The sequence below is a fragment of the Corvus moneduloides genome, chromosome 15, assembly GCF_009650955.1.
Source record: "Corvus moneduloides isolate bCorMon1 chromosome 15, bCorMon1.pri, whole genome shotgun sequence".
Taxonomy (NCBI): domain Eukaryota; kingdom Metazoa; phylum Chordata; class Aves; order Passeriformes; family Corvidae; genus Corvus; species Corvus moneduloides.
The window spans coordinates 10681528-10698189 of NC_045490.1; the positions used below are offsets into that span (position 1 = coordinate 10681528).

The window sequence follows — 16662 nt, forward strand, 5'->3', positions numbered from 1 at the left end:
GAAGCCCAAAATCCAAATAACTCATTAAATGGATTGCTCACTAAGGACACTGCTTCTCCTCCATTTCATTTTACACAAGGAATTGCTGGCTGCAGTCAGGCCATTGTGGCACTACCCCTCCCAACACAATCTGAGAGCTACTTGCTGCCTTCCCACACTGTCCTACCAGCTGCTTATGCTTCTGCCATGGGAAGAAATACTTCACAGCCTCCCTCCAGCACAGTGGATCCCAAGGCGGGATAACTGTCATGGATGAAAAGGGGTCATCCAAGCACATGAGGGAGAAATCGGGACCAGGTACCAGACAGCCTTGAAAAGTCCTAAATGCAAAGTGACCTGCTAAGACCCACGTCCTCCTGCACTGCATGGCTCCACATGGTCCCAGCAGACATTGCCAAGAGGCCCAGGGCAGCCCACGACTGGAGAGCAACAGGTGAACCCCAAAAATGTCCCCAGTGCCACTCGCCCAGGGTGCTGGGTACTGGCCGAGCATCGCAGGAACAACGTGCACGGCCCCTGCACAGGCGCTCACAAAACCGCAGGCAATGCTGGCCTCTTGTGGCAGCTCTGCTCCTTTTCCTTCTTTAAAAAGAACGGAAGTTTTCAGACGTTAAAGAAAAAAAAAAAAAAAAAAAAAAAAAAAGAAAATTAAGAAACCTTACCACCTCCCAGAAACTGCCCAGATTCAAAGATCTCCCCGGGAACAAAACCAGGCTGGTTTTGAACAAGATTCTGAGAACAAGGTGGGGCTGGACAGGGCTGTGATCATCCTTGCCCATGGCAGAGGGTTGGAACTGGGTGAGGCTTAAGGTCCCTTCCCACCCAAACAAACCTGGGATTCTAAAACTGAAAAGTCCCACTGGGGCGAGTAAGATGGTGAAGATAAAACTCAACACTCATCTGACCTGCAGCAGATGTGCAGCCACATCCCCAAGTACAAGGCAGGGAAAGGGGCTGTACAGGGAGGAAGGGAGGAAAATGCATTTGCACTGGGGGAGCAAAGGACAGGAAGCTGCAGACTCTGGTTGCCAGCAAAGAACACATTACACAAGTGTCCTGCTCCCTGAAAAAAATTGTCCCTACCCATAAAGTTCCCACATAGCTTAGCTTTTGTATGATCAGTACACGAATGGAGGGAAAAAGCAGTCAGAAGTGGCCATGCCAGCCAGGGCAGGCAGGCCCAGCACAGCTCCTGCTCCCCCTGTCCATCCCACCTTCAGCACCACACTGGGGTGACTGGGGGCCACAGGCCCTCTACAAAAATAAGGGGGGAAAAGAAGTATTTTCAACTCTGTGGTTCCACCCACAGTGCCAGCACACACCTCCACCTGTATGTGTTGCACAGGGTGTAGGATTGGGAGGCACCACATGCTGCCCAAGGGCCTCAGGCTTTCTCTGGTCTGTCTGGGTTGATATGGAGGCAGCACCCACAGGACCCGGGGAAGGACCATAGAATTACAGAATGGTTTGGGTGGGAAGGGACTTTCCAAGGTCATCTAGCCCAATGCCCCCCCTCCTGCCACGGGCAGGGACACCTTCCACTATCCCAGGTTCCTCCAAGCCCTGTCCAACCTGGCCTTGGACACTTCCAGGGATGGGGCAGCCACAGCTTCTCTGGGTAACCTGTGCCAGGGCCTCACCACCCTCACAGGCAAGAATTTCTTCCTAAGATCAAAACTAATCCTGCCCTCCTTCAGATTAAAGCCATTCCCCCTTGTCAAGAGTCCCTCTCCAGCTCTCTTGGAGCCCTTTTAGACACTGAAAGTGGCTCTAAGGTGTCCACAGATCCTTTTCTTCAGTCTGAAAAACTCCAGCTGCCTCAGCCTGTTTTCACAGAAAAGGTGTTCCAGCCCTCTGAACATCACGTTTGTATTGTCCTCACTGTGAAGACACAACAAAATCACTCCGTGGGGGCTCCTCTCTGACCCAGGGGTTAGCATCACTAGCACCAGGCTCTCCCCAGCTCTGCATCACCTCAGCTCCATCCTCCACTGGCTGCCAGAAAACAGCTGCTGAAAACAATTAATAGATGTTGATTGTTTATTGATTCCAACATATTAATAGATTGGATAATAAACAGTACTTTTAAACATTCTCTTAACCAAAAATATAACAAATATTTACAATCACTCAGTAAAAATACAAAAAGCATACAGAGGCACTGTCTTTCTAAAAGACATAAGTGTAAGAGGTATCAAAAAATAGGAGACAAACATTGCTTGTTACAGAATACTTTACAATCACTGACTTGCGCAGTACAATTGCTATTGGAATATCATTACATCTGTGCAGTTTTGCCAATATGCTCACATATTTAGAATTTAATTAATACCAAGCTAAACTGCATTCCAGGTATATCAGAAATAAAGATAATAAAAAGCACAACAGAAGCAAAAGTTGGGTTGGGAATTCAAGATAGATTACCCTCTATACAAGCGTTCTAAAATATAGCGTGTAAAGCTTTTCTAAAGAGAGAGTATCCCTTTTTTCTTCTCTTTTTGCAAAGGCAGTGCTAAGTTTATCCTTTAAAAATTCTAATGTTTTATAAAAACTTAAATGACAGGGTTATATTTCCACTGTTGCCTATAGTAAAACGACTTGGGATGTGATGAAAGAGGTTTTGGAACACCCCTGGCAGCCCACAAGCCCCTCTGCAAGTGGCATCACTGGTTCAGCCCTTGGGGACACCCTCTGACTCCAGCAGGTGCAGACAGCTCCAGCAGACCCCATCCCAAGCAATGGGCTCTGACCAGTGAAGCATCACTCACCTGGAATCACAGAATCTGCTGAGCTGGAAGGGACCCATCAGGATCATCAAGTCCAACTCCTGGCACTGCACAGCACCATCCCAAATAATCCCACCCTGTGCCTGAGAGTGTTGTCCAAACACTTCTTGAGCTCTGCCAGGCTTGGTGCTGTGACCACTTCCCTGGGGAGCCTGTTCAGTGCCCAACCACCCTCTGGGTGGAAAACCTTTTCCTAATACTCAACCTAAATCTCCCCTGACACAGCTTCAGGCCATTCCCTCAGGACCTGTCACTTGTCATGACAGTGAAGAGATCGGTGCTGCCCCTCAGAAGGATACTGTAGATTGCAATAAGGTCTCTCTCCCCTCAGTCTCCTTTTCTCCAGGCTGAACAGACCAAGAGCCCTCAGCCACTCCTCATAAGGCTTCCCCTCTCCAGACCCTTCCCCATCCTCGTGCCTCCTTTGGATGCTCTCTAATAGCTTCAAGTCTTTTTCATATCGTGGTGCTCAAAAATCACACGCAGGACTCAAGGTAAGGCCACACATATCTGAGTAAAGACAAAAGGAAGGAGCCAGGAAAGCCCCACACTGCCCATTGTTGGCAAACACTCAAAATTTGTCCACTTTGCAAAATGATGAACTGCAAACATCTACAGCCATTGTCTTTCCATTCTTTTGTGCACCTGGGAGACGAACCTGGTGCTCAGAAGCTCAGTGATCCCATTTTCCCCTTTCTTCAACTGGAGAGGCCAATTCAATTTTACCAAACTACACTGCTTTCTCAGGAATTATTTGAAAGTTTAAGATTTGTAACAAAATACTGTGTGCTTAAATCACAAGAACCTGAAATGCATCTTTCACCAGCAAGTCAGGAGCAAACAACAAACAGGAAGCAAGCAAATCCAGGTACGGCAGTGGAAGAACACATGAGGCACCTTAACTGTTTATCAGCATCAGAGCCTGAGTTAGAAGAACCTGGCAGAGGTACCAAGTCAGGGATCTGTGGTCCAGAAGACATCACTTCAACAAAGCAGTGTATAACAGGTACTAACCACCATCTTGCTTTTGTCTGAATGACCAAAAAAAAGGGATAATGTCTCTTCAAACCCATACCAGACACACTACATTTGGCTACTGGCCCCAATCAATGTGATTGGTCCAGTTAAAAACAAGCAAACAAACAAAAACCCCAGCAAGCAACAGAAGAGAAGCCACACTGTGCAAGGCAGGAGAAGCAGGAGTAGCTCATCTGTCCATCGTTTAATGCATGATTTATGTACACCAGCTGTGTTGGCTATTAGGAAAAATATGATTAGTGAGACTTTCACTCATTCCAGAATGTTTCAGTGTCTGCCAAGCCCTGTGAAACAGGCGGATGCTGTTGATGTGCAAACACCATCAAACACCATGTTTGGATGGGTGATTTATTCAGCTGCTCTTGCTGACTGCCAGGAGACCCTGACCCCGCTCCCCACAGGGGCTTCCCTGTGTCCTCAAAGGCAGCACTACTGGGTTTTGGGGGAAAAGGAAGCCACTTTAGTAACCCCCATCCCCTATATTTTTGTTCAACAGGCTGGAATAAGCTGCAGCTCTCCCCCCATGGCCAAGGAACCGCAGGGTTTCATTCACCTGGCACAATGCAGACAATTTCTGATGGAACACAAAGCCTGTCGTTTCCATGTTGAAGTTAACAAGAGAACTACAGCTGACAGTGGGATGGCTGTCCAGGACTTGGATTTACATCCCACAGGAATATCAGTTCAACAGGTCTATTATCAATATTGCATGTGCTGAAAACACTCACTGTGCCCTGCATTGCTTTGACACATTAATCTTTAGTCATTAAGGCCTGTGCAGGTTCATTATAAGCATTAAGGCCTCGAGAAAGCAAAATGCATTATGCCATACCTCCAGAGGTTTTTAATATATTTTTTCAACCATTTGCTTCTCAGACACTTGTGCCAAAAATTCATACAGCCAACCAATGAGTGACAAATTAGATATCCTCTTCCTCAGCATCACTGTTGATTTGCACCTTCCCAATTCCAATCAGTACAGGTACATGCCAGGCAATGTTGAATCTGGCACTGCTCTGAAGGCAGACACAGGCTGGGTCATTCACATCCACCCGGGCTGCATCAGCCCCGAGCTGCTATGGAAAGAGCACATCAAAGGCTTTGGGTTGTTCTTGGTACTTGTGGCATTTTCCAAAAACATTGCGTTCACCTTGCACCCCTGCACACATACAGGTAAAAAAAAAAAACCAAAACCTTAAAGCTCTTCACGACTATGGATATAGAAATCAGTTTTGAGGCACTGTAAAAATGACAAACATCATCTTTCTAGCTTAGGCTGTAAACATCACAAGATTTACAATTAAATGTTTAAATACATATTCACACATTCATGTCTGATTTTAACACTAGAATGGGGTGTGAAAGAAAGACGGAAAGACAGAAAGAAAAGTAAAGAACCTGCAGGTATTTCCAGTTCTACCCCTCTGCACTCTGGCTGGCTAAAAGTAAAATCGAAGAAGCAATTATTTTGACCATAGTCAAACTAGAGGATCATGGGTTAATAGTGGCTGGCTATAAGTCAAAACTCTCACTGACATCGACGACACCAGGATTTTTAGCTAGGATTTAAAACAAAATGGTTTGAGATCATCTGTATTTTCCAGATAAACACCACAGGGTTTTTTAACCCATCATAAAATGCTTTATGCTCTTCTATAAGCACTGTGTCATTTATTATTCAGTTTCACAAATTTTATTGTGAAATGTAGCTGATTTCTAATTATTGCATTATTTTTTTCAAAGATAACCTTTGCACCTAAATCCTGTGCAACTCTGGGAAAAGGCCAGGACATGTGGGATGATCTTAAAAACCACAACACACAGCTGAGTTTTGAGTTTTAAAACATGCTTTGCATGTTGAACTCTGCAGGGCAAAACCTGGTTAAAACTCTTTTGGGAAAGCTTCAGATCTCCCCAAATGCTCCCTGTAAGCTACAGCTTCCACATTTCAAACATTCCTTAAGAGAGAAGAGCACCAACTGTTGCCTTAGTTGGCTGGCAGCTAAAAAAATTTCTAAAAATCCTTGGACAGTGGGTTTCTGCTGTGTCCATGTAGGAGGGGAGCAGCAGGAGTGCTGGCTTGACACACACTGCTCTGCAGGGCTTTGGGCTCTATACATATTAAATCTAAACCCACTCTAAAATCTACAAAACACAAAAAACTTTGTGTTTATTTCGAGAGCACAACAGTTGATGTGTACCTAATTTACTGTCACATTGACTAAACATTTATATTAGCCAACCAGAGCACTCCCAACGCACATAAATGAAACTCCCATTAAAAAAATTAAATTAATAAATTATTTTCAGATACTTCAGCAACGTCCTTCGCTTTTGCTGATATTTTGATATAATTTTTTTTTTTAAGTTCATAAAATAACACTCAGACTTCTAACCGTCATGTAGAAAATAACGACAATGGAAACTACCAAAGGATTACATGGTATCATACAGAAAAATGCTCCCAAGTTTCAAGTGGTGGTGACAACTGGTCCTCCCCAATGCACGAAGCTCAGTCCATCTCTGGGTACCCATACTGGTATCCAGGCAGTCAGCACATTCCTTGAACAGGATTTGCTATTTCACAGGCAAAAGTAGCTTCTCAGGTGGTGGTGGCAGAGTGAAGGAAGATGTAGAGAGGTGATCCAACCCATTCCATCTCGTCTATGACAGAGGCAAGGTCTGAGGTCAGTAGCAGCAAGTTGTCAGCAGTCGCTAACAGAACCATGAGTCCTTTTCCCACATCCCTTGTGTTGTGAGTGGTTTATATAAATAGCCCAAGGGTTAAACTGCTGATACTTGTTCATCTTCTGCAAAACAAGACAAAGAAACAGGCAGTTATTCCACCAGTCCCCACCTCGGGCACATAGGGCACAAACCAGCACCTATTGAGGTGATCACAGTGGGTCCATGCCAACTGCACCCCTTCAGCAGCGTTTTTGCTGTCTTTATCATTGATCACTACACATTCCATACCACCATTTATCATAACCTCAAGGAATCACAGAATGGTTTGGGTTGGAAGGGACTTTATAAAGGATCTTGTTCCAACTCCATGCCATAGGCAGAGACACCATCCAGGTTGCTCCAAGCCCCATCCAGCCTAGACTTGTGCACTTCCAGGGATGGGGCATCCACAGCTTCTGCAGTCTGAGGTATGATGGTCATACAATAAAGACATATTGCAAAACAGAAAATCCCAGATCCTCCAAAAATTATCAGCATGCAGTTTCCCAGTATGCCAAAAGCTATGGATTTGGGAAAAAAGCCTGCAAATTTCCATGCAGTGAGCATTTTATCCCAAATAAAATTAACCAAGCGCTTCAAAAATAGTAAAATAGGTGTCTCCAAAAGTGTACAGTTAAATTTAGCTTAGAAAAATTTGGATTAAAAATGTTTGAAGCAATGACTTCGTTATTTTTACATCAAAAACACAACAATTAATTCCAGGCAATTTTATGTTTACTCTAAGTTTAAACTGTAGTACTAATATATATGTTAAATACTGCTTAAATATTTTAAAGGGCCAAGATACAATCATTTTGCATCAGAAATTGTTTTAATCTAAATACGGGCTCATTTTAAATCAGACTGAAATGAAAGGAAATGATCACAACATTCTAATAAAAAACAAGTTCACCAGCGAAGGGTACAGAAGATCACATCGGTGCATAGAAATTAAAAGCAAATCAGCAGATAAACAATTAAGTAGAAATTCCCCTGACCTGAAGTTAGTTTTGACACAATATAAGAGCAGTCCTTATTGGAAAATCCTCTCATATTTTGGTCACCCCACAGATGCCATGCTTGGCACCACTGGCTGTTGCTTCAAACAAGATAATGAAAAATGAAGTGGAAGAGACACTGTCAGGGCAAGTTAGGCAGAGAACACTCGTTTCATCAAATGCACTCTCCAGAAGAACAGAAGGTCACTATTTTGAAACTCAATCTACAAAAATATCTGTTGAGGCATAAGGCAGGTCAATGCCAGCACACCTGAATACAAATCAAATGAGTTCACCAAATCCAAATCACTCATTTTAGACCATCACCCTGATGCCAGCCAAAGCACTGGAACACCAGTTAACTCAGGGAGGCTGGAGTTTTTCCACCTGTCACCTGTCAGTGTCCCATCACTGTCTGAGAGGGGACAGATTTTAAAGAAAAAAAAAAAAACCTACATGCTCCTAAGTGTCTCAGTTGTACTTTAGGAGATCTTGTGACATATATTTTTGTATGTTTATTTACATATAATTTGAGCCTGTTTGGTGCCAACATGCTTTTTCTAAGGGGAAGGCATTCTTCTTTGCTTTAAACGTGTATGTACGTGCACACAGTTATGCATGACATACACAGCCACGTGCGTGCATACAGTCATACAAACAAAACTGTGTATTTAGAGATTAATCAGCTTTTAATCTCCAAGAATGACCCAAGAGAAAGCCCAGAACACAGCTGCGAAGTTCACCCTGCATAGCCCCACTCCCAAGCCAGGTGTTCACCTACCATCCTCTTCACTATCTGCGTCAGGCAACTCTGCTACTCTGGGGCTGGACGGCTGCCGGCCGTGCCACTGAGGCATCCTCGAGGAGACATGGGCCACCGGGTCACTACCGAGAGCAGCTGATGGAAGTCTAGAGAGGTCACTGTGCAGCATCTTTGACCTCTGCACTGCCACACTATAGTCTGGAGGTTTGAGGTGTGGGTGGTGGGGCGATCCTTCCTTTATGTCCGCTAAAGAAATCCCCATATATCCCGGAGGGGTGGGCGGTGGCTCCCTATACCTATCGTCCTTCTTAGGTGAGGTGACACAGTACACTGGGCACAAGAAATAAGCAATGGAAATGTTAAAGAAGAAAAACAAAGGAAACAAAACGTTAAAAAATCATGAAATGTTACAATGGCAAAACAGAAACTGATAACAAAACGCTAATGCAGAAACATTGGTTATAACAACAGCAGCAGGTATTTATGCCTTTATTTCTGCTTTCTATTTATTTTAAGAAGTCAGAGTAGCAAGAGAACCCATGAACTCCTTAGCTGAGATGCCAGTTGAGTGGAAAGAGGACTCTAAGCTTGTCTGCATTCAGACTGCAATTAACACCTTTTATTACAGACTCTATTCCTGTGCCCCTGCTGCACCAGGGGATGCTCTGGAGCTCTCCAGCTGGATGGAGAGCCAGCACAGCCAAGTCTGCTGCCACTGCTACAGGCTGGGAAACGGAAACAGAAGGAATTAAGGCAACCAGCTGAGAGTTACTTTGCGCAGCAAGAACTGCTGGTTGACTTCCAACATCCACTTCATCACCCAAAAGAGGTCAGTGGCTTAACATAAACTCATTATAATAAAACATCACCGTATCAGCTGATGTGTATAAAGACACAAAACGATCCAGCTATGCTACAGGAAGAAAAACAATAGCAACACGTTAAACTGATTCTATGAGGCAGACTGTGTATTGAGCCTGCATTAATTATTTTACATTTTCACAGAATGAATAATGGCTTATCACATCCATACTTTTGATTTCTTACTTTTTTCCTTTGGTTTTTGTTTTGTTTTCTTTCATACCCTTATCTTAAACTATGTTCTCTGTTTACAAGTGAGAAAAAACTAGAAAGTCATTGGAACAGCCTTTGGAACAGCTGCATTACACCTTGTGCAGTCATGAAAAGGCTACAATCAATATTTTTTATTTGCAATGTATTTGCTACATAATTCATCTTCTCCCTTCCTGCCCTGTTCAGCAGCAGTTCAAATCACAGAGGCTCTCAACCCAAAATTTAGCTCTTCTTAGGCTGCCTCCCCTCCCTCCCACCCCAGGTCTGGGGCTCATGTGCATGTTAAATTGGGCTTTTTTCCATGGACATGTTGCAACAGGAGAGTTTCAAAGCCAGGGTAATTTTTTTTAATCTGTTAGTTAAGCGAATTTGCATTCTTCCCGTGGATCCATTTTAAACAGTGCATGTTCATTAGTTTCATTTATTTCAGCAAATGTAATAGTCTCTTATCTCAGAAGAATGTGAAGGGATGAAAAATAACACAGTATTTCTTTTTGTGTTGTAGACTTGCGAGATTCCAGGTTTTGGGTATCAGGAACACAAGCTGGTTCATACCTGACGACCTCAGCTCATGCTTGGGCTGACAGTAAAACAACCAAAACCAAATTCAGTCAAGTCTGGGGTTTAGCAGATACACGTGGGTACAGGCAGAGATTTATTCTGTTGAATTACAAGATTTATTTTCATTTAGCTAGCACTGTATGAGGTCTCTGTGAGAAAGCAGAAGTGAAGAGGGTTTGCTCTTCCCTGGAGGGATGGGGAAGGGCTGGATCCTCACCTCACCTTCACTCTTTGTTGGATTTGCAGGAGGAATGATGAGGGTGGGTATGGTTCTCCTTCAAAGGAGAAAGCTTCAGGCTCACTAGAGCTAACCTTTAGTCTACTGTAGTAATGCAAGAATAATGTGCTCCTTTGTCAAGCTCCAATTCGTAGTATTTTACTAACAGTGAAATAAAGTGAAGATATCTTTGGCATACTGTGTGATGGTGAACAGCTAACGGATTTGCATTTGCAAACCTGCAATTATATCCACCCATATCAGATCTTTCCTTGAGCAGACATACACATGCCCTACTCCAGCACTTTCTGACTGCTTCTCACAGCCACACGGTGCAGAATGGAAAAAGAATTAAAAGGAAGGGCAAGTGCTGTCAGCAAGGACAGCATGTACTGACCAGTGAACCTGCTATCTCCTAATACAGCTCAGATGCTCATGAACACCTCTGAAAGGCTGGGAGGGCAGAGCACAGGCACAGCAATGACCTGGGAGCAAATTTTCTGCAAGGCTCCACCATGATTTCTTTTCCAACGCCAAGAAGGAGGAACACAGTCCAAGACCTCTGCCCTATGTGCAATGTTTATTCAGGCAATTACCTTTGATAACATAAACCCCTCCAGCAATCCACTCTGTAATTAAATTGCATTTCAGCTGCACCCTTGCCTCACAGTCTTAGAAAGCTTTGCATTCCATGTTTTATCTTGCTGCTAACCAAGTTCTTTTAATTTTGGCTACTGAACTCACTAGGACAGGGGAAGAACATCTTGCCTGATAGAACTACGTGTATTGGAAAGAACATTTTTAATTTTTTCTCCTTTCGTAAGTAGCCAAACTGCAGCTGTATAATCAAATAAATGGGACCTTAAAATAGCAAAGACAGGGAAGGAATCTGCTTTGCCATTGAGCTTTCAGAGACCAAAGCCCTGCAGATGAAAGAAGCCCCAGCCCTACAGAGGCAGGTGAGCTCCACACCACTCTGCAGTCATGCTCTTCCCTCTGGATTCCTGGGAAGTCTTTTTAAGGAGCATGGGATCATTGATCCTTGTCAGAGGAACATTTACAGTGATGAGTACACCTCCACAATCATTCAAAAAAACAAAATACCATACTACAGCGAAGAACTGCTTGACATTTTCCTGAAAAGAGTTTTCCTGCAGACCCATGAAGTGATGGGGAAGTGCACTTGTTTATTATCTTGATATTCCTAATGCAAAAGAAGGTGGCTTGAAAACACACTGTGTAGTGCTCTGATTACAACCACGAATGAAGCTGAATTCAACATGCCAGGCAGCCCCAGACCTGCTGATGTCATTTCTTAACAACTTAATATCAAAATGAAAAACAGATGTAGCAGCTTCCGTGAGCTGTTGGCTTGGCTTACCTATCAGGCCTTTTTCTGTACTCGAAGTAACAGTTTTGTAAGTTGTATCAGCGCCTGGTTTAGAGTCCAAAACCTCCGTCTGCTCTGCTGTGGAGTTCTCCAGCCCCCTCCGCTTAATTGTCCCATAGTTTGTCTCATAGGTGTCTGACAGGGAGCTGGAGGACGCCCAGCTCTGCCGAGACTGATCAAGCTCCATGCTGGCTTTCGACTGCCTGTTGGCTTTGGAAAAGGCTTCGGAATACAAATAACCCTCCTCAGAGTAGCAGTTTGTGGGGTCCACTTCAGCTATAGGTCCATCCAGCTGGGTGTGACGGTAAGAATTGAGGAGATCCCAGCTCTTCTGGTTTGGGATATTCTGGAAATTGTCATGAGAACTACTTGAGCATGAAGTCCAGCTTCCCCGGCCGCTGTCTGCTGCCTCTACCGTGATGTGCTCGTGGGAGATCTCCTCGCTGCTCATGGAAGATGTGAATGCCATCCCTCTGATCAGAGCAGGCCTAGTGATGGACCAGCTACATTGGAAAACAACAGAAATTGGGAAGAAAACACTTGTAAGCTTTTACAGTAAGAGTGACGTACTCAGAGCTGTACTCTGGGTTTGTATCGGCTGAGCAGCAAGGTCAAGGTACAGGGGAGCACTGACAAGACACTGTTACTTCAAACTCATTACTGCACGAAGCAGCAACGAAGTTATTCCCAAGTAATAACAAGTTTGCAACATGCATTTCCAGGCTGCACTGCAGATCTATAAATCTGGCCCCCAAAAGCTCTTCTCTACCACTGAGAGCAACAGTGCCTGACAGAAAGCAGAGTAAATTACCTCTTATATTTAGTCTGCTACCACTTTTTTCTTTACATTTATAAACTAAAACCAAAATAAATATTTAGAATAAAATCCAACCCCTTCACTGGCAGAAACATCAAGTTGTTCAGACAGAGTGGAAGCAGCTGAATTTCAAGAACATTTGGAAATATAGGGCATAAATAACATTTGTGGGAACAATATGGAGGGACAGATTCTGAAAAGTAAAGTCCAAAATTTCTTTTTTAAATAAATGTCGCTGAAAGCTCTAATCACTCTAAATGTATAATTAAGGGGGGGAAAATAAAGTCAGGTTTGTATGAATTTAGAATACAGAAGATAGGAGCGCTAGACATTATTCAAGTCTCCCAACTATTTCTGGGCGTGTTAACAAATGCATGGGCAGCACAACATTAAAATTCTACACCCTCCCTCAGCAGTTTACTGACACATTGTGAAATCAAGGAATGTTTCTTAGATATGTGCAAGCAATTTTTTTTCCTTCCTTTTCTATTTTGTAAGTTCTAGGATAAAATCCACTTTCTTCCCTTGCAACCCATTGAAACTAAGGAATAAAGGAACAACCACAGAACATGAACTCAGTGTGTGTTATGCCTTCTAGAAAAGGGAATTATTTTCTTTGATGAAGCACATCTTTAAATTCCCATTTCAACCCTAAGAAATAAAATTGAATTACTCATTTCTTTCCATCCCTGGTAGTGTTCAAGACCAAGCTGGATGGGGTTGGAAGCACCCTGAGCGCTGACCAGAGAATGGGGGTTGGATTAAGATGATCTTTAAGGTCCCTTTCAACCCAAAGCATTCTGTGATTCCATGTGCTGGAAAAATTAGAAATGTAAGGAACATCTCTCATTTAGTTGAATCCATGACATCTGAGGACAGACAATGCTATCCCAAGATATATTAAGACATATTACATCCATACATATGGATCAAGGTGCTACATCTAGAAAGAAAAATCCAAAAACTTCCAGCTCAAAGCATCATTTCAGCACAAGTTTCTCATTGCACCAAAGTAACAAGAGCTCTTATGTGGAAAGTGTCAGGAAGACAGTGGCAGAAAGCTTCCAGTCTGCCTAAGCAACAAATGATAATTAGAAAAATCTTTAAATATCACATTAGAGCATGTTAAGTGACTGGCATTGCTGACTCGGAGAGAATTGATCATACTGTGTTGTTCTTTTGCTGTCTCTCACCATGGCACTAATTTGCTAAGTATCATCCTGGCTTTTAAACACACTTCCACTCTCCGGCAAGAAATATCCAGCCAAACCCCACCAATAGGAACAAGCTGTTGTCTCCCTAAGTAATACTGTAAGCGTCTTATGGAAACAGCCTCACACAGAGCAGCCAGTCCCCCAGCTTCCAGAAAAAGCTTAATAACCACAGTGGACTGCACAACTGCGTCCGGGCCAAAGCTTCCTTACCCCTTCTTGACACCAGGACACCAAGCCCAAACAGAATCAGCTGCACCTTACCCCGGGCAGGGCTGGCCGTAATCTGTCAATGCCTGAGGATGCTCCTTTCTCTCTGCCCCGCCTGAATCCACCACAATGAGGGACTGGGACAAACTCCTCTCGTCCTGTAGTGCTGCTGACATGGAGTCCACAGAGCAGTTGCTCACGATGCTGGACCGGGATGAAATCTCACTGTGACTGGAGTCCGAGAAGTTGTCAGATTTAGTGGAAGGTATGAGGGCATAGCCTAAGGACAGCAGAGAAGAGGAGAATGTCTTGATCGACATATAACAGTGAAGTATTGACACACATATTACAGCAAGGATATTTAGAAGAAAAACAACCAAACCCTGTTTGCATACAATCAGTCCACTGAGGATTTTAGGGTAGGTACTAAAGCTTTTAGCATCTATCAGCATCTAAGCACTGATTAATTAATGCAAGTCCAGGGACACCAATAAGCCACCTGCAACTCCACTACTCTCCAGAGCAGCAGCTTTAACCTACACAACCAGAATCAGCAGCCTACTGCATCAGTACTGCGTGGGCAGATCAGGTCATTCCAATTCTGCAAGTGCTCTGACTCCTTCAGCATAAATGCAGCATACTTCCCACTATCCCTCTGCCATACTGCCATGCAAGACTCAAAAAAAGATCCTGGCAGTGGAGAAGGAGATGATGACTAAGGTAAAAGCCAGCTATTAGCACTCAGGGATTAGCCATATGGTCCATTTCAGTTTTATTATCTGCTCCAAAACCAACAGAGAAGAAAGCAAAGGAGGAAGTACAACCTTGGCAGGAGCTGGACCAGACTCCAGCGTTGTTCCCACAGAAGGGGAACAGCTGAAGACCCCACCAGATTCACAGCAAAATGTGTAATGCAATTTTTCCTGCTGGGCTTACCCTCAAGTAATTTCTTTCAGACACAAGTAAGGTATACGCCCCTATATATCCAACACCTCACCCAAGCTTTTTTTTCCTAGATTTCTGCACATATGCCTTTTAGTTGGACTGCCACATATTTACATTGATTAGGTAAAGAAGTGAAATGACAAGGCAGTGTAAAAGCCATGCCAGTGATACACACAACCTAATACAGAAAACCGATGCCCTTAAGTGCATGAACAATACAGAGATGATACACTATGGCAGGTGGAGATACTGGCATACAGCCACTGAGCATAAAGCTCATAATTTGAGATTTCACAGCTTAACTTTGATTATTGCTGTAAGATTTTAAGAGCAACTATGAGCAGTAAATAGCAATATTATCAAACTACAGATCTGAATCCTAAAATGTACTTAAGAGCAGCCTTTTTAAGATTAAATTTCAGTTTCCTTTGGCAATAACTAGTATTTCACGTTCTTTACATTTTTAAGAGACTCTTTAAATTTACTGCACTGCAGTAAGAAATGTCCTCACAGTGTTCCTTAATGTGAAGACACCGTTCTTCAAGAACTTCGACTATCTGGAGAACAAAGGGGCTCCTCTTCATTAAAGAAATTAACACTATCTGAAAGCTGAGCCATAAAATAACAACACATGCATATGAACAGAATAAATGTAAGCATTTGCTAGGCTGAAAAGGTCAGAAGAAGATGTGACCAGTGGAATATACACCAGTGCTGGACATGAGCATTTACACCATATCAGGGACTGCGATAATTAACAAATGTTGCAGAACTTACTGTTTCATTGGCATTTGTGACACACTAAGTAACTGAACTGACACTGTACCTGTTCCTTGATTTTCTAAACTTCACATTATTGTCTTCACTGCACTGTAAGGGTGATTAGCTATAAAGAACTGACACAAATATCTGGAAGGGAAGCACATTAAACACCTTAAACAGGTAAATGGATAATGCTGAAATAACTTAGATAAACTCAGGATATCTGACACAACATGGGCATCAGTCTTTCTTCTAAAAATACATTATATAGTCTTCCTCCTTCTTCTAGGCCTTGTGCATACGCAGTACGATGCGTACACACTGCTGTTGCTATAGATACTTGCTGTACTCAGAGTATCAATGTCCTTGTCCTTTTGGTTTTCGCTGCTTTCTAAGACTTCAGTGGGCTCTGCTTCCCTTTTTGCAGTAAAAGCTGTTCTTTCCCTGGAGAAGCTTCTTTCCCTAAGTCTTCTAAAGCGGAATCCCTTTATTTTTGTGGGCTCATGCTCAGCTTCTGCCTTTCTACTCTCTTTCGCTCTGGCCACCTTTGCACTTTTCTCAGAACTGTCTCCGGCTTGGCAAATCATCCGAATTTGCTTTTGTAAATAAGCCCCACCTATTCCATAGCTGCGCTGTCCACTGTTCTTGTTGCTGGTTTCACTGGCCAGTGATGAGGAAGAGCCAGAGAGATTCATCTGACTGCAGTTATCCGACCTTTGGATGTTGCCAACTACAATGAAGTAGACACAGACAGATGTTGATAGATGATGAGATAAATAACAACAAAAATAACATCCAATTTTACGCCCTTTTTTCTTCAATCCTATTTGTATACCACTTGGGTATAGCTCAAAAAAAAAAAGAAATCAAAGATCTAGTGGAACGTGTTCATGCCCAAAATTGTGTCTTTCAGCTGTCTGTGAAGCACCTAATTTTAGATCAATGAGCTGTTAGCACAACACATACAAAAAAGTACAGATCACCTCAATCAAATGAGATCAGTGCTAAAAATACGCTGAAAGCAAATTGAATTAATGAAATAATCCCAGAGAAACAAACACTATTTTCAAAGAACCAGATAAAAGTTAACAAAAATAACATATTTATAAGCGATGCTCAGAAGTCTCAGTGGAGCAAGGTTCGGCAACCCAAGTATTTAAGCT

At 43.1% G+C, this 16662-nt stretch overlaps 1 protein-coding gene across 13 annotated transcripts in view; it reads right to left on the minus strand.

Moving 5' to 3' along the window:
- Window positions 1-3250: 3250 nt before the first annotated feature.
- Window positions 3251-16662, minus strand: part of RAPGEF6 (Rap guanine nucleotide exchange factor 6) — a 123456-nt gene continuing 110044 nt past the window's right edge. For 6 of the 13 annotated variants that reach the window (XM_032124579.1, XM_032124573.1, XM_032124574.1 and 3 more), the window contains 5 exons: window positions 16116-16229; window positions 13847-14072; window positions 11546-12057; window positions 8331-8642; window positions 3251-6634 (listed from right to left, as the gene is read on the minus strand). In XM_032124579.1, coding sequence (XP_031980470.1) covers window positions 6609-6634; window positions 8331-8642; window positions 11546-12057; window positions 13847-14072; window positions 16116-16229 — 1190 coding nt within the window. In that variant the 3' untranslated portion in view covers window positions 3251-6608. The remainder of the gene's footprint in view (window positions 6635-8330; window positions 8643-11545; window positions 12058-13846; window positions 14073-16115; window positions 16230-16662) is intronic. The other 7 variants (XM_032124578.1, XM_032124577.1, XM_032124581.1 and 4 more) reach the window with 3 other exon arrangements.